The 18,446-nt window shown below is 38.2% G+C and overlaps 1 protein-coding gene across 1 annotated transcript in view; it reads left to right on the top strand.

Moving 5' to 3' along the window:
- MIPEP (mitochondrial intermediate peptidase) overlaps positions 1 to 12,001 on the top strand; it is a 68,527-nt gene extending 56,526 nt beyond the window's left edge. Inside the window, exons 17-19 of the mRNA XM_082277605.1 lie at positions 4,071 to 4,192; positions 4,976 to 5,049; positions 11,760 to 12,001. Of these exons, the coding sequence (XP_082133731.1) occupies positions 4,071 to 4,192; positions 4,976 to 5,049; positions 11,760 to 11,854 (291 nt within the window). The 3' untranslated portion in view covers positions 11,855 to 12,001. The remainder of the gene's footprint in view (positions 1 to 4,070; positions 4,193 to 4,975; positions 5,050 to 11,759) is intronic.
- Positions 12,002 to 18,446: the final 6,445 nt, after the last annotated feature.

Here is an 18,446-nt window from a genome sequence, read left to right as displayed (position 1 = left end):
CACGTAGGTAGCTAAAGTAAAATGAACTGAATCTTACCCTAAGAATGTACTCTTGAAGGACTTTAAAAAAAGTCCTGATAAGGTGTAAGAATACAAAAGTATCAGTAAGGTATTTTTGGTTTTACATGATGGGGTGGAAAGCCATTGCACATGGAATTTTGGAAATGCTTCAGACATAGTTATAAGAAAAGATTGATAATGTTGGTGGAAAAAAAGCCATGTTGGTGGAAAAAAAGCCTGTTTAATAACAGCAGTGGATCAGTCACACACCTTTTTTGCAGTCTGCTGTGCTGAATAAAAAGCAGGCATGAACATGACCTGTGGATGGCATATTATCATAACCCATGGGCTATGCTGTAAAATGCACTGTTTTATAAACTCCTGGAATGGGTTCATGGAACTTTTGAAGTAAGTGATTACTCAGAGTCTTCATTAACTTTCTAGCTGCTTACCAAAAATATAACATTTAATAAGGAGATTGCCCTAGTTCTATATGTCTAGCCTTTACCTTGTCCAAAAGGGAATTTGATATGTCTTTTTTTTTTTTTTCCCCTAATGGAGAAATGACTCCTCATTGGAAATAACACAAGAAATCAAATCATCTTGCATCTATAGCTGAATTTATTAACACAGAGAAATGGAGGTTTTATGCTAGAAGGTCAATAATTTAGTTTAAAATACATGTACAGTGATGGGGGTGTCTTTTTATTCATCATAGGACTTTTTAATGGAGCAGTAGCCATTCTTGGGTTTTTTGCACATTTTATTGCCTAGGTTGTAATCTCCTCTGTATGAAGTAGGAGAGGAAGAGTTGGGTTTTTTGGGGTTTTTTTTTAATGTGGGCAGGTAGCTCCTTGTGAATTAGGGTAGAGGATGGGTGTTTTAATGTTTAAATATATTTTAATAGGTAGCTAAGTCCAGTCTTGGAAATTTAATTGTTGGGATGACATAGAAGTAGAAAATGTACTTGAGTAATGTAATAGGTTTTGGATAATATTAAAGATTGAGAGTTCCTGATCAGGAACTTTGTATGAGGACTGGGACAAAAGTAGTGACAGGAAATGATGACATGCTAGAGTTATTCATGCTCTAGAGTGGAGAAAATCTGTACTGGTTAAAAAATATAAAATTAAATCGAATATAGGCTTCAAAGTTCAGTAGGGAATAGCTCTGTTTGTTGTTGGTTTTCCTTTACTGCTGTTTGCAATGGGAGTACAATCTTAGTTTCAGTTTGACTCATCCTCCATTTCTGTTTTGGGTACTGTCCTGTTCTAAATGAATTTTTGAAATTTCAACTTCATCATATTTGCAAGCCTCCCCACATGCAGTGAGAGAGATGAGTAGTGGCATTCCTTGGTCTTTCTATATCCTTTCCTTTTCTCTTTTGAAAGGAAACAATGTGAAGTTTGTTAGTAAAGCAAAGACAAGGTCAAACAAAATTAAGCAGACGGTACTGAGGGCTGTTGTAGGTGCAGACTTTAAAATCAAGCTTTTGGTCTTGGACAGCTTGGTGAGAAGTTGTTCTTTTTTCCTTGCTTAATTGTGATACAGAGTTTCTACAAACCTGATGAATGGAACAGTTGATCAACCTGGAAGTGCAGATGAGCTGTTTTAGGTGCAGACCATGAAATGCCAAGAGCATTTCAGTGAACAGTGTAATCTGAGGTTTCAGGGAAGACATACTGTCATAGTTACAGCTTATGTGATTATCAAAGTAATTCCTTTCTGTTGGGAGAGGTAGAAATATCCTTCACTATGCCAAACTCCTAGAAATTATTTTTGTTTGTAGCCTAAAAACCATTTCTGAGTATGTGAAACCAATTCATCAGTAAAGTTTTCCACATTCCAGAGAGAGAGTTGAAACTTCTAATCATAACTTTAAAAATTTACTATAAAACAAACTGGCGTGTTTTCCTGCTCAGTCTTCTAAAAACGTAGTCTCTTTGCTCTGTTTCAAAATGTGCTTTTAGCTTAATGATTATGGTTATAATTAAGAGACTAGTTAGAAAAACTATAGCTATAAAGCATAAACATGGCAACCAAAACACCTTTGAAAGCAAACTGGAGACTCTGTCCAAGCTGAATGTTTTAACACACTTGCATTACAGTGAAATACAGTACAGGGCTTTACCCTAAAAAAAAGAAAAAAAGTTAATAGTTTTTAAGAATTTGTACCATGCAGCAATACCCATAGGAAAATTGAAGACTGAAGACCTTTTTTTATCTCATTTAACCCTGCTACTCCTACTTTTAACTAGTGGTATAAGTCACCAGTACAGGCTCAACTGGCCACCCATGGCATATTCCATTTGTTTTGGACACCTGTCTTAGGGTGGAAATAATCATCTTGTAAAATGTCACTTTTGAATGGCTGAACTACAGCTAACTTTGAGAACTTCATTTGTAGGTGTTGCTCAGGAAAAGGAACTAGCAACTTGCTTCTCTTCAGCTGTTCCAAGTCATTTAGATTATGAGGCACCATTTGTTCTCTTTTCTTTTAAGGAAACAAAAAGACTAAATAAAAGCCAAATGCTTTCTTTTCCCACCTTCTCAGTTGGTCACTTTTTTAGAAAACACACACATCTTTTTGGGTAATGGAGAATAAGATGATAATCAGCACTTTCTTGAATAAAGAAGCATAGTTTATTTCAACTGTAAAAAATAAGGACTTTGTTAATTACAGTGTGATAAAGAATCCCAGTCAAAGACAAATAGTTTTGGAAAATTACGAATGTCCTTTCACTTTTTTGTTTGGCTTTATCAGAATTTGAGCCACTGACTGTAGGATAAGAACAAGCATCTCACAGCCCATGGATTTAAATTTAAAACATCTGTTGTATTACTTTATTGTTTAACTTTTAGTTCCTCTTCAAAACTGTTTATTGTAGTACCTGCAAAAACCATGACAACTGTCATATCACAAGAATGTTAGGAGCTTTGACTTTGGGTCGGAGGACATATAAGTTAGGGCACTTTTTGGCTCTTTGGTTTCCTCACAGCCAGCCAGGGCAGAGGAAGTTTCATACTCCTTCCTTTATGCAGTCACTCATTCTTATTTCAAAAAATATGCCAGAATCTGTTGGGAAACAACATTGTTTCAGTTTGGTCCTGTTTGCTTTTACACATCACACTGGAGAGGTGATGAAATCTTCATCCCTGGAGACTTTAGACAGAGCCCTGAGAAATCTCTCCAAAGCTGGCTTTGCTTTGAGCAAGGGTTGGACCAGATGACCTTTGGAGGTCTGTCACAATTTAAATTATTCTGTTGCAGTCAGGGAAATAAAAAGGAAAAAAATACTTTGATTTCTGTGAGGATAAGGCTGATAAATTCTTATAAGTTCTGATTTTCTTTGCTAAGAAACATAAGGAAACAGTCAGCATTAAACAGCATTAAAAAATAAGTCTGTCATCACTTGAATGAGTCATAAAGTGACAATAAATTAGTCATAAAGTAACAATACATGAATGAATAGCAATATAATTGTGGACTATAATATACTAAATATATATGCACTTAAAAATGTGCAGACAAATCTGTGAATTATGCATTGCATGTGGATAGAGTTTGTGTACCTCTAAGGTTTCTGGCACATGGAAAACTGTATTTTTTATAGTATTGAACCTAAGTCCCAATAACCATTTTGTTTGTGACAAAAGTTTATAAATTGAACTTTTGTGAGTGTGACACTGGACTTGCCCACATGGAAAATTATAAAATGTTGTGTTACTTGGAACAAGGTAATTGTGGGGTTTTGTTCAAGACCAGTAGAACTACACAGCTATTATCAGATATGAATAATTTATTTTACTGCTTGATTTTCTCCCCTTCTGACCCTGTTTATATATAATTTCAATCCCGATGATCAGTGTATTGGATATGCAGCAGTTAGGTGAAAAATGCTTCTTCTGATAAAAGATTGTTCATTCTGGGATTTATTTCTGGTGGCTTTTTTTTTTACTTATTTGTTTATCATTAATAGTGTCAGATTTCTTCCATCATACATAAGAAAATGTTGAACAATTTAAAGAATTTAAAAGATAACCTGGGGTTTGGGGTTTTTTTCTTACAGGCTTGGCAGCTGCGATTCAGTCACCTCGTGGGTTACGGTGCCAAATATTACTCCTACCTCATGTCCAGGGCTGTTGCCTCTATGGTGTGGAAGCAGTGTTTTGCTCAGAACCCATTTGATAGGTAAAAATGGAGAAATGTTAAATAGAATGAAATGCTAGCTGCTTCTGGAAAACATGAAACAAATGAGCTTGGTGGACTTTTTTGATCCAAATTAATTGTTGGTGTTTTTCTTGATTTTATGAGGATTACAAAGCAGGAAATAAGCACGCATGTGTGTGTATATATATATGTGTGTGTGTGTGTGTACTTTGGTACATGTTCATTGGTGCAAAAAAAATTGTGTCAATGTTTTAAAATACAGGTCTGTCAATTGGGAGGCACTGAAATCCCTATTTAGACGTAATTAGAGAGCTTGAAATTCATAGATGCCTAATTGCTTGTAATTTTCTATTGAAATTAAAGCAACTGTGGGTATTAAACAAGTTTCATGTCACCAACTTCAAAGCTAAGTATAGCTATCCTACTCATTTTGCTTTGTGAAATTAAGAAGTTAATTGTGAGGTCACAAACTGTAAGCGTTCTTACGCCTTTGCTGAATGTTCAGGACATTGTAACAGAGCAACTTCTCCCTTTGGCACAATGAAGACTGAAATGTTGTTCACAAATTAACTTCTGTAAGCACCAATACACACTCATATGTATAAAATTTGTCTAGTTCATTTACTCATAGCGTGATTTTTAATGAAATTTGAATTTGAGGAGTCAACATGACATCAGTTGTTTTGGGGTGGAAAATTAAATTTGGTCTCTGTCTGTGAGTTCTGTAGAGATCCTAGAAGCGAACCTGAGTGAAGGCTGGACAGGTGGTGTTTGCAGATGGCTCTAACACCTGTGTTTCTCCAGGGCAATGGGGGAGCGCTATCGTAGAGAGATGCTGGCACACGGCGGTGGAAAGGAGCCCATGCTGATGGTTCAAGGTAGGAAATAAACTGTAACTGTTTTATTCCCTTGCAAAGGGAAGAAACTTAACTGCATTTCCCAATTTGGTCTTTTTAGTTTAATTATGATTTTCACTGGATCTATGGAAGAAAAATTTGGTAAGTGGACTGGTCATCACCTTTGTGTCATGGTCAGTAGAACTCCTTGTGGTACATGGAGTATACACAGATAGTTGGGCTGAAGTGTTGGAAAGGTTTGTGTCACAAGGCTGTTTAAAGAATTCAGAATAAACTTGAAGGAAGATAGATTACATAATTTTTGGATACAGTAAAGTGGTAATTTTTCCATACATGGAATTCGTATCTCTGGTTATTTTGTATAGGAGAAGTTGAACTTGGTTTGGCCACATCATTGCAGTGTCATCAAAATGTCTTTGGCTGTATCAGTACTTTGAGTGTACATTTTCATGAAATGCAGCTCTGACAACTGTAAGAAAGAAACATGGTTCATTATTCATCTCACTACCATATTTGCCTTCTGAATCTGTAAAAAGAACTTCTAAAAATCATTCATACTCATCGCAAAAATACTGTGTGTTCATACATTAAAAACAGAACGCTAGGAAAATGAAACAAGTTTGAGAAACTGCTCGTCTCAAATCTATCCATGAGATCAGGATAAAGACTTTCCTGTGTAATGCTACAGAATTCAAACCAAACCTTTTAGTGTTACTTTTGCTGTTCCTAAGATGAGCACTTGCTAAGTCCTTCATCCTTTCAATTTTCTCTGAAATTCTTAATATTAAGGGTGAGTATGAATTCACTGGCCTCTATTCACTTTAGCAGACTGAAACTTGTGGGACTTTTTTCTACAGATAAGGAAGACAGTGGTAATGTGTCTGCATTTCATCATGAGATTGGCACAGTTTCATGACTGGAACATTTCAGTTCTTTGACCCATCTGTTTATATTTGAGGCCATGACCTCTGCTCTCCTTAGACTCATCATATATTAAGCAACTATATATTCTTTAGGTTGTCTGTTTACATTTCTGATCTAGAGGGTTACTTTTCATTCAATATGACTTCCCAGAGTTATTTCTCTTTACTGTTCTTGAAGAGTTTGTTTGCAACCTTGAAAAACTGTGGCCCAAAACTGTGGATTAAAAAGTTGAAAGACAGGGGTATGTCTTCACAAGCATAACCAATTTTTACATTTTAAGTCATAATGGTGGAGAAAGAAAAAATTGTTTTAAAGTCCACATGTGTTTATGATCTCTTTCTGGGATATATTCTTAATTTTACTGAGCACTGATTTTTCCTGGTATGTCCTAGAAGCTATGTTGAAGTTGCTGGCAGTGTGCTTCCTTGAATCAAGTACTGTTTGAATGAAGTTTCAAAATTCATCTGTGGATGGTCTTACAGAAAATCTGTGGAAGTAAAACTGCCTTTCCCCCTTGCATGTGATAGGATCTTATGGAAGACAGTGTCAAAGGGCTCACTGAAGTCCAAGGAGGTGATGTGCGCTTCTCCCCTTTTCTGCCAGGCCAGTTATTTAAAGTTATCAAGTTATTTAAGCATGACTTGCCTTTGGTGAATCCATGGTGACTATTCCTGATTTTTTTTTGCTGTTCAGGAGTCTGAAAACAGTTTCCAGGATAAGCTGGTCCGCCACCTTCTTAGGGACTGAGGTGAGACTGACCAGCCTCAGTCCCCTGGGTTCTGGTGCTTGCTCTTCCTGAAGATAGACACGACTTTTGCTTTTTTCCAGTCTTTTGGTACCTCTCCTATCTTAATAGATTACTGAAAGTCGACTTGCAATGCCCTCTTGTCAGCTCTCCCAGAACTCAGGGGTACATCCCTCCAGGGCCTGTGGGCTTGTTTATGTCCAGTTTTCTCAAGTGTTCCATGATCTGATCCTCTTCCACTAAGGATACATCTTCCTTGCTTCAGATTATCTCCCTTGCCACTTTGGTATTCTGAATTTCACTTCTACACTCTTTATACAGAAATCTTAAAGGATATTCAAGATCAATAACCAGTGTTCATCAGCAGATTCTTGGTCTGTGCATGTCATGATGTTCATTTGTACAAAGTAAAAAACTTCACAAACGTGCTTGAACAACTCCCTGAAGAATGGAATCAGGGTGACTCAGATGTTTTGACAAGACAGTAGCTTGATTGCTGATTTGGGATTATTGGAAGCTAAATCATAGAACACACCTGATCAGAAAAGTTATATTTGTATTTGATTGGTCTGTATTTATTACCAAAAGTGAGAATTTATGGAGAAAAGTTAGAACAATTTAATTTGTTTAGGTTCAATCAGTTTCTGATTCCTCTTGCTGCTTTTTTTTTTTTCATTATAGATACTCGAGAATACTGGATTTCTGTCTCCTGTTGGTTTCCATCAGTTGCAAAACTGTGCTCGCATAGCAAATAACAAAACATATCTGATTAAAGACAGATCCCACTAAACTTTAAAGCTTGTTGATTTTACTCTTCTGCAGAGAAACAGTCCAGATTCTGTGCTCACTAGTGCCCTATTTCAAAAAGTTCTTTAGGTTGTTATTTCAGATGGTTTTTTATGTGGGCTTGCACATGTCTGGCTTTCGGATGTACATCTGCAGCCTTCCGTAGTGCTTCCGTACCTCATTGTGAAGTTAGCCATGTTCATTGACTGACTGATAACAGGTTACTTCACGAGCATGTTTCATTTATGCAGTTTCTTTGTTATGATTCTCTTCTCAGAAGCAATCTATTGTCTTTCTTTTGTGTTTGGATATGACCCTAGCTTTTCATCTTTCTCCAACATGATTCCATAGATGTTCTGATTAGGAAAGATAAAGGATCTGACCTGTAGAATTACTGACAAGGTTCCTGTTTGAACTAGTCTTTAATTAGGAAACACAATATACTTTTGTTGTTGTTGTTGTTTGCATTTGACTCTCTTGGCATTTGTTTCCTCTAAAAAAACCAAAATCATAAAGGTTTTTTGAAAACTTTTTAAACATTTTCTGAAGTGACCCTTTTTATCTTACCCCCTTGATAGTCAATGAAATACAGAAATAGTCACAAATATGGATAGCAGGAGCAATTGAAAATGGGTGAACAATGCTTTGACCAAGAGGCCTATTTTCTTTTAATTTTTCCTTAGAGGACAAATAACATTTTGAGAAGAACTTGATTCCTCTATCATTTTGTGTTGACCACATGACTCTTGCAGATTTTCTCCTTCCTAAGACTACATGGTATTAGGGATTCCAAATTCCTTTGAAGTTACATAACCCAGGTGTCCCTTCCAGGTCCAGTTGTGTGCTGGTTGCAGGTCTGAACAAGATTCAGGTGTGTGCCATTCCTCCCTCCTTTGGCACTCCCTGGCTGGAAAGAAACCCAGGTGCATAGGCAGAAAGGGAATTGCAGTGTGAAAACTACTGGCTTAGATGTTTTGGGAACTGAAAGCATGGAACATATCCTGGAGTGCACTTCTCCTGCAGCCTTAATGCAGTCACATTGCCCTTGGGGCTTCTGAAGAAGTCATCGTGCAAAATGCATGTGAGGTTCTGTTCTTGCTTTGTTGATGCTGTATTACATTGCAGACAGTCATACTCAGCTCTCTGCCTACATGGTAACCAAACCAACTGGCTGTGTAAATAAACACCCATTTGCTCCAATGCTGTTTGAAAATGTGCTTTTCCATGCCTCAGATTGTACTTCATGGAGTAATTTGAAGAGGCTGCAAAAATCTTCAGATAATGATTGTATGTCTCTTTGAAAGTGTAAGAAATATGCATAAAACCTAAAAGGTGATGTGTACAGCAACATATGTTAGCTCAAACTACATGGACCCAAAATAATTAGTGTTCCGGGGGGGCAGAGGCCAAATTTTGCCACAGGCTTTATTCTTCTCTCAATTTTCAGTGATTGTAGGTTATAGCTAACCATCTCTCAAAAGGGTGTGGTTAACCACAGTGCTGTAATGTGAAAGAAACTTCAAAGCAGCAAAGATAAGCTATGCAGTTGCCTTAGGCTTGGGAGAGACTGAGCTGAAATAGGAGTTGGGCTGAGCGTATTAAAATACACTCCTAAATTTGAAAACTGCAACCATCAGACCTTGTGGACATCTTACTAAATCATTTAGACTGAAGTGCTGAGTACTTACAATATATCAAAGCTGATCTTGCTTTGATATACTTTAATGGTGTTTAAAGAAAGACATGACCGCTCTTTAGTACATCAGTGTAGAGTAAGAGGTTAAAACACAGAAATACCATCATTGCCTGTTTCTTTTGGAGCTGTCTACCCTAAAATCTGTAGTTATTTATTTAATATGGCATTATCATTTCACTGCAGTAGGAGTTATTCAGCAAGGACCTTGGTTACTCTCCATCCCTTCTTTGCAAAAGTGAAGTCTGTTAGTGTCTGCTTTTGATGTCAGTGTTGGGAAAATAGCAATGCGACAGACCACTAATGCAAGAAACCTGAAATCTGTTTTTGTTATCAAAAGCTGGAACTACTGGGTAGGAGGTCATATGACATTGTTATTGCCAGAATAATTTTGGAGTCTCCTACATATTTAAAGCAAACCTGGTTTTAATAAATAAATACAATTTATAACAAGTTTTGAGTGATATTTGGTAAGGCTATATTCAGCTGCACTAAAATACGCCCAAGTGTACTGTAGTTAATTATATTTCTCTTATCCATTCTGTAATATCTAGGGTTGGCATGTTTTTGTTATGATTTGCCATTTTTATGTAAGAGGGGAAATTAAATCTCCTTGAAGATAATCCCAGCTTCAGTTTCTTCTCTTCTGCCTAATCCTTATACTATTGGCCCTTCTTTTGTAATTTATTGATAATTGGCAGAATAATTATTAGTGTGTCACAGAATTGGCTAAACATCATCCAGACTGACTGTTTTTTATAAAGTCAGTATTGGAAAGGGATTTTTGTATAATGGGGCTCAGGGAGTGGTGGTTATGTCTATCATGGCTGTCTTTATGTACCATCTGTGCAGCATTTTAGTCATCTCTCCATACTGGTATCTGGTGAAAAAGGAATGACTGTACTTGTTCCAGTGGGCTGCCATTCCTGTCACCTTCTTGAGGCACTGTCTCCTCTTCTGTGAAAACTGCAGGAAAATATGAGTTTAACTGGAATTTTTCCAGGGCTGTTAGGGAGCAAATATGCGTGTTCCCCAGCCAGGAACCCGGGAGAGGGAGTCTGCAAGAGGCCATGGCTCCCTGGGGAGCTCAGATTAGTAGCTGGGTCTCTGTACACATCTGTTTCTCAGCCCAGCACATAGCAAGCCATTTTTCATTGTGAACTACAAGTAATTCCACAGAGATTTTTCTAACATTAGAGTAGATTACAAGCTTATCAAGTACTTGGAAATATTAATTCTGTTCTCTTTCATTTTGAAAATAACTTGATGCAAACTTCATTTAACAGCATTTCAGTCAATCTATATATAGTGTGAGATTTGTTTTCCTTTTAGTGCTTGCTGTTAATCTGCTGGGCCATGGCAGTTCGTGTTGACAGTTGTAACATGTGTTTAAATCAGATTGAAATAGAATTCTGTAAGGTCTTAGTAAGAAAATTATTTTTGGTTGCTCACACCAATTTACTTTGAGCTGATCTGTTTCCTGATGGGTTTTGAATCATTGTGTTGTAGTAAAAGATTATGGTCTTTTAGCAGCATGTAATTATAATTTCCACCAAAAGCAAATATTGTTGAGGATGTGAAAGAATATGAATTTATGTACAGTAGGTACACTGATCAGAAGGGGTAGAACAAGGTTATATTTACATTGGCAGTTGTCAGAAAGAAGAGATCACTTCAAAGAAGTACAAAGATTAAATTTTACATTATTTGGCAGTTGTACTGTTGGTTTTTCGGGTTTTTTTCTGGTACAAGTTATGCAGTAAATTTCCATATATAATCTTGAAAATGTTAATAACAGTGAAAAGACCAACTTTATGGAATGTTAAGTACAAAGAAACATCTGAAAATAATTTAAAGGATATAGTCTCATGCCATCTAAAATTTGGGATACTGGAGAGGAAGGGGTGACATTTTTAGCTTCTCTCTTTGTAGAATTACCTGACAGAGTATTTGAGCATGATTCTTCATTATGCTAATTTTCTTGTCTGTTATCATGTAGCCAAGTGCTACAGCTAACAGATGGAGTAATTAAAATTCCTAAGAAAAGGTAAATCCTGGTACTGTAAAAAAAGCAAAACTAAAACTGCAGAATATTGAAAATGCTTTTGTTTATGTTTTGTGCCTTGTCAAAAATTTCACATATAGCTGTACTTTAAATACTAAATTAAATGGTTGTAAGGTGCGTAATGCTTTGAGAAAATATATTTTTTCCTGGCTTGGTCAGAGCTGAGATTTAGCAGATAAGGATTTATACACCTTCTCAATCACTAATTTATTTCAGTCATTTGGAAATGACTGCGTCTGTGGTTACATTGCTTTAAAACAGATATAATTCCCTGCTTAAACAAGGTTGTAATGATAAAAATCAGTTAACAATCTTGAAACCTGACAATTCTGCAAAAATGTGGAACAGGTATCTTGAAATAAAAAATAATCCCTCTACACTATAATTGCACTTTTTTCTTGACAAAGAAACCTGGTAGCTGTTTCTGTGTAGATTAGTTACCAGTAAGTGTTATTACTGACAAAGCTGTCAAGGTCCCAGTATCCTTATGAAGAGCCTGTTGTCTTGCTTTTTTGTAGGTATGCTTCAGAAATCCCCTTCAGTTGAAGATTTTGTGGATGCCCTTGTTTCAGACTTAGACCATGACTTCGAAACATTTATCATGGACTCATAACAACAGAACTGAATTCTTTGATGGAAGATTGCATATGTCTTCATAATTGTGGATGAAATACTGTGACTGGTTTTGCCTTTGGTGAACACTTCTAAGAGTTTGACTGTTCATGTTGGTGGAATGGTAATAAATACTTTTGTTGGATCACCTGGTTTCATTTTTGAAGATAGTGACTGTTTTCCATTGCACAGGAGCTTAAGCATGGAATTTGAGAGAACAAATCCTCTAGCAGGTACTGTTAGAAAATTTGATCTTGTTGGAACATCTAAGTAAATGGAAATCGAACTCATCTTCAGGGTGACTGGAGGGGTATGAATAGTCTTTTGGTACACACATTCCTCTTGATGTTATGGCCCAGAACTGTTCACGCAGGTCTTTCTCATGTGCTCATGGATTTTCTTTAACCTTGTTTGACCATATTTCTTGTAGGAGTCCTGTGGTAGGGAAAAGCAAGCTGTGTTTGAAACAAAGGGGAAATTGAAAGAAAGAAGAAGTGAAAAACTAGGAGCTGTATTTGAAATAGGGAACAGAAAGATGGGAGAAGTAGATCTGTAGTCCTGCAGGTCTGCAATGGAAAATTTTAGGGTGAGGAGGAAAGAGATATGTTGCAACACATAAAAGAGATATAGGAGTAAAATAGGTACCTACAGATGATCTGGTCCCTGCATGTTTATTCACATGGAGCTTCCTTTTAATGATGAGTGGACAAGTTTGGGGAACTGTTCAAAGTATAGGAGGGCAGGTTTTGGAGGGGAAACAAAATAATTCAAAACAAATATGTTTTTCCAGGATAGGCTGGAACAGTTCAAGGTTGCAGATTATATAGTGGATAATGAACAAAGGGAATGTTATCAGTGGGTTTTTCTTTTTTCCTCTAAGTAAATTATGAAACGGTATTTGAGAATGTTTTGGAAAAAAAAAAAAGAAGAAAACTGGTGATTTTTTTCTGTAGGAATTGTGTTGTTTAGAGGTCCTCTGTAGGTTGTTATAAAGGTATCGTAAGTGTTCTGCTCAGTGGAAATGCAGTGAAAGAAGCAAGAAAGGAAGAGAACCAAAGCTGAGAGATGAAGGCAAATAACTGGGAGAGAAGCAAGTAAAGGTAAAAAAAACCCAGCCAGAAAAAGTGGGTGTTTCGGAAGGGATAAATAAGAGTGAGAGGTGATTGGATGATTTGCCCTCTTTTTAGCAGAATCAGTACAATAGGGTATTGTTTGATGTTTTACCCTATTTTTTTCACTGCCTGTTTTTGCAAGGTGGAAGTTGCCTTGTGTGAGTAGCATTGTCATTCTTTCAGAGCTGGGTTGAGACATTTTCACATGCTTTGATTAAATCGTAGTGGGTGCATTTTCAGACATGTGCCACAACCAGGCTTCCGGCTTTCTCCGCTGACTGACTCCATTGTGTATCTGCAGTTGGTCCCTAAGAGCAAAGAATGAATGGTTCTACTTAACAAACTAGGTGGGGATTTTGCTGTAAGTAAGGTCATTAAGAAACCCACAAGAACTAAGTGTCAGTTTAGGTGTGAGTACAAACACACTGTGAAGATGGGAAGGCCTATAAAGTATACAATAGCTGATGAATGTAAATTTAACAACCCATAGTAGTGTATTTAATGGAAGTATATTTCAAAGGGAATTCAAGGGTGTTGCTAAGGGAGCCTTGCATTGTTTGTTGCCTGGGTTTTGTAGTGGAACAAACTAACAATTATGTTTATCTGGAGCTGGCACATGTTGAAAGATTCATTGTGACAAAAAGAACTTAGCAAACGGAAATCCTCGTGCTGACATGGCTCTGGAAGCACTGCGGTAAAGAAAATAAAGCATCATAATTGGCGGAATAAGCAGAGCATTTACAATTAAGAGATTGCCCCTACATTTTAATTCGAAAGAAATTCATGTGGTGTTGGATTTAGTGTACAGACACCTCTTCAAACTATATGTAGTAGTCACATTGTTTAATGCTCATGGCTGCTGTTACTTCCTTAATTCATCATCTGATTTGATCCTTCTGCAAACAACAGTCTTTCCAAGGTTTTATCAGAGTGGCATCAAACAATATCTTCCTTATATGAAATCAGATAGCAGCAAAGAAAGGAAGAAATTCTTGCCTTTTGCCAGAGCATGGTGGATTGCAACTTATTGCTCAGATTTATAATGTGTGGGATGTCTGACAAAGATGGGAGCTGGTAGAAAAATACATCTCAAAATGATGGCTTCAGGTTCTTTTATGAAGAAACTCTATTGACTCCACTGATTTTTTTTTTAAATGAAATAACCTTTGAGGATTGAACAGTAGACATGATTAAGCCTCTAGAGAACGTATGATACCACCACTATGAGGCTTACTACAGAAAGGGAAATATTATTCTAATTTTTTTCTCTTTTTTGATAGTGTCTAAAAATGCTTCCAGCTGTTCAAATGTCTGATGCTTTTTCCTTTCTTTTTTTTTTTTTTTTGCTTTTCAAGAGGCTTTTATTTTCCAGCAAATAATGTGTACTCTCAGTAACGTGAGACCTCTCTTGTGGCCAGCAGTGTAACTCTTTGTAAATGTAAAAACCACTGTAATCCTTTACCAGCATTCCATGCTTTCCCACTGGGGCTGCTGAACCAGCTATCCAAAAGTTTGGCTTATAGTACTGTAACTCAGCATCATGCTTTTGATCTGAAATTTTACAATGTTTTGGATTTTAGCTGCCATGGAAAATAAGTAGTGAACATCTTCAGAAGAAATTATACCCTTATGCAATCCTGAAATAATAACACATAATTACAACACATCAGAAAAGCACAGGTGGATTATGTTTGGAAGTCTGAGGTGTGAACTTTGCTTCTTTTTTTTTTAATGTTTGATGTGATTATTTTTCTGATTCACTTCAGATAGACTGAAATACTGTGTAATAATTACTGTCAGGTGACATAAATGCAGCTGGTGTTGCATGGAGTTCTCTAAACACCAAATATAACAGGAGCAAAAGGCAGCAGTCAAAAAGGCAGGGAAGAGAAGGGAAATCAGGCAAGGAATAATAGACTATAGATTAGAAACTGGGCATGGTAATGGGTTGATACAGAAGCAAAATAACCTCTTGAGTTAAAAGCTTGGGCAGAGTAAAAGAGGGCTTTCTTTACACAGCAGTAAGTCTAAAATGGAAGTTACAGCACTGTCAGTAACAGAAAAGGCAGAGGTGTTCAAAAATGTTTCTGCTTTGTCTCAGTGGAATGCCAGATGGAAGAATTCATATCATATGCTGATAAAATCTTTTCTACAGATGTTAAATAGCTGCTTGCACAGCTATTTAAAAATAAAAATAAAATAAAAAGTGAATATGTCAAAGAGAGCTTAGTCTTATAGACGACACTAAGATGGAAATGAAGAGATGACTGTAACAGCAATATTGATCACTCAGAAAATATGTATCTTAGTCTATCAGAAGATTAACAAGGATGATACAGAAGCACAAATTTGAAAGATTGAGCATTGGTCTGAAAACGAACGTTTAGCAAGAGCTGGTAGCTGAAATTAGGCAAAGTTGCACCTGATTTCTAGTTTCTATTTTGACAGCAGGGACAACATATGAGAAATGGTTCTGGGGTTGACTGATCAGCACCAGAAATGTATATCAGAGCTGGACTGTTTTCTGAAAAACATGCCCTAATTCAGATTAATTCAGAGAAGGCCTATAGCCTCAGTTACACCAGGGCAGAGCCATCTTTTCTGGTCCTACAAGCTGTGAGTCGGGAGAGTGTCTTTGGAAGGAGGTTTTTCCACGAGGGTGGCAAGTCTGTGCTTGCTGGATAACTGTCCTGCTGGCTTCCCCTTCTCTTCCATGGAGAGCTGGGAAAGCAGTGTCAGCCAAAGCACGTCCTCTGCTTGCTGTGAAGTGGGAGGCTGTGTGTGTCTGCTCCTTCAGATTGCTTCTGGGTTAAGTCTTGGAGATTTTGTGTTCCCAGAGCCAGGCATTTATTTGCGTGCCGTTGGGAACAAATTCAAGTCGGCACTTAATCCTGGCAGGTTTGCAATGTACCAAAAGGGGAGTATTACATTAAAATTAGAAAAAAATTCAGGAGTTAAAGAACTTGAGAATTGAAGATGCATGATAGCAGAAAGCAAGCACACAGATTTCCTTGAGAGAAGGACCGTGGGAGAACAGCTAGTGTGCTCGGGGAGGAGAGGGAAGGAGATAAAAGATAAGGAAGTATAAATCAGCACCAGTAGGGCTGTCTGTCGGCCCTTCTGATCTTCCCCAGGCTGAGATTTGTTTACTTTCAAGTCCGCTGTGGCTGCTCCTCAACAGCTGGCACGCGGAGCTGCACGGGTGTAGGAAATCAGTACAACTTCTTGTTTGGAGGAAGCATCCAAAAGATCTCTTGGAGACAAACTATTTACACCAGAAGCAAAGTGGTGTTACAGATCTGACAGGATGACTGGTTGGTGCTCTGCTGCTGTGTAGATCTAAAAGCACAGAGAGAAGGGAGTGGGATGCCTCTTGCCAGCAGCTGCCAAAGAGCCTGTAGCTTCTAAGGCAGCTTGTAGGTGGCTAAAACTTGCCATTCTGGCCGCCTTCACTCTTGATTAGAAGAAACAGACATCTTCAAAATGGAATATATCCTACCGGTCCAAGGATGGGGATGAACCAGCTCTTTTATGTGCCCTTGGTTGCTCCAGTAACTAGAGAGAGAGCACAGATGGCTGCAGTAGAAGTGTCAGGAATCCTGGTATCAGTTCAGAACACCTCAAAGCACTAAACTTACTTTTTTTTTTTTTAGCTTTACAGTTTTTCAGTTGTCAAATGCCACCATCATTTACTTTTGCTGCCTGTCATACATGGTTGAGTTCATGTGTCATTGACAGCATCACGTAGTGCAATATTAAAATAGTCACAGAAGATGCTCTTAATTAATCTTCAGGACCTCTTGGGTTTTATGAAGTGCCTTTTGGCCGTTGTCCCTCTGACTCCTTACAGCCCTTTCACTTCACTCCTTAGACATTTCCAAAGGCCCCCTTCTCTGCCTACTCTTACAGCTGCACTGGGACATGACCCAGGGGGTAGGAGGAGGGGAGGGATGCTTTGGGCTGTGACTGACCTGGGGGTTGTGATCATGTCAGAGGAAAAGCAAAGTGGCAGCATGGCAGGTTCTTCCCATCCTGTTGACAGCTGCTACTGCTGGTGCCCATTCAGCCTGGAGTTTGTATCATGCTCAAAGAGCAGTTTTCATCCACCTTCCCTGCGCTGTGGAAAGCTGGGCCTTGGGAAGTGCCCTGAATGTGATCCACTAAGAAGGTAAGTGTTGCTGAGCTGGGCCAAGTTGGGATGGATGAGCCCCTTTAGGTTATAGGTCACAGGACAGCAGCTCTCAATATTCTGCAGGCAGCTGCTCCTCGTGAATTATAGTAATTTACCAGGTGGGTGTTTGAAGGTGCTTGTCCCTTGAACATGATCAGAAGCCAGTGTTTGGCTGTTTGCAGCAGCTCTTAACCTCATCAAGCTGCTCTGGCATACTCACAGCAGATTAGCAGGGCAGTTATTAAAAATAGTCTGTTTATTAATGGTGCTCTTCAGAAGTAGCCACAAGGCTCAATCATAGCCTACTTTCAGTATTTAAAATACATATGAAATAAAAAAGGTGTGTAAAATCAGAAGGGCTTGCTGGTTTCACATAGTGCACACTCCTACCAGACCCACTTTTCTTCCTCACAGAGATGGAATCCAGTTAACTCATCTTGCAGCTCCCTGCACAGAGGCAAATCCTCATCCAGCATAAATTTCTGTAGCCCAAATGAAGTTATTAAAGACCTGTGTTATTTATACCTGTTGAGTGTTTTCCCCCAAGGTCATTTGACAGCATCCCAGCTCCTGGGTAGCTGAGCTGCAGCATCTGCTGTGGGCAGCCAGGGGCTGTGTGGAGGCGGCTGAGCGACAGCCTGGGAGCAGAGGGGTGTCTTCAACTTTGGGCAGCTGATAGGGCTGGAGCCCTCAAATGGCTGCATTTCTTCACATGATTTTAGAAATGAAAAATGCATCAAAATTGCCTTGAATGCCTTGGGTTTCAATGCTTCTGACGTACAGATGTACTCAGTTGTCTGCAGTTCACTTCCAAGGAGAATACAGTTGTAACAAAATCATTATATAAGAGGGCCCCAGGGGAACACAAGTGATAGAGCAGCTTTTATAACATACTCAAACTTCAATAAAACTAATTATATGTGTTATCAAAATGATTCATGCTAGCCAGAGTAAATCCTACTCTTTACAAATTAGAGTTGAAGTGACAGTTCACTGTCTCTTAACATTTGCACAAATATATTGACTTTTCTCCCTGTGCTGTCACAGGGAGGTTGAGGAAGGAATTCCCCAAGAACTGGAGGTGCCATTGCAAGAAAAAGGCAGTGCCATTAGGGTCTGTAACCTCAGCTGACGGTGGCAAGGTAAGTTCTGACCAGACCTGATTCCTCACCATCACGGCAAACTTTCTTCTTATTTCCTGTAAATTTAATTTGTTGTCTTGCCCTGAAGCCTGCCCAGCAAATGTGTCCCTCATGCATGGAGGAGTGCCATGTGTCTGTAGGTATTGCTCTCCCTGAAACTATTTAACA

The sequence above is a fragment of the Coloeus monedula genome (genome assembly GCF_965178545.1).
Source record: "Coloeus monedula genome assembly, chromosome: 3".
Lineage (NCBI taxonomy): Eukaryota > Metazoa > Chordata > Aves > Passeriformes > Corvidae > Coloeus > Coloeus monedula.
This window is presented reverse-complemented; position numbering and strand designations above follow the sequence as displayed.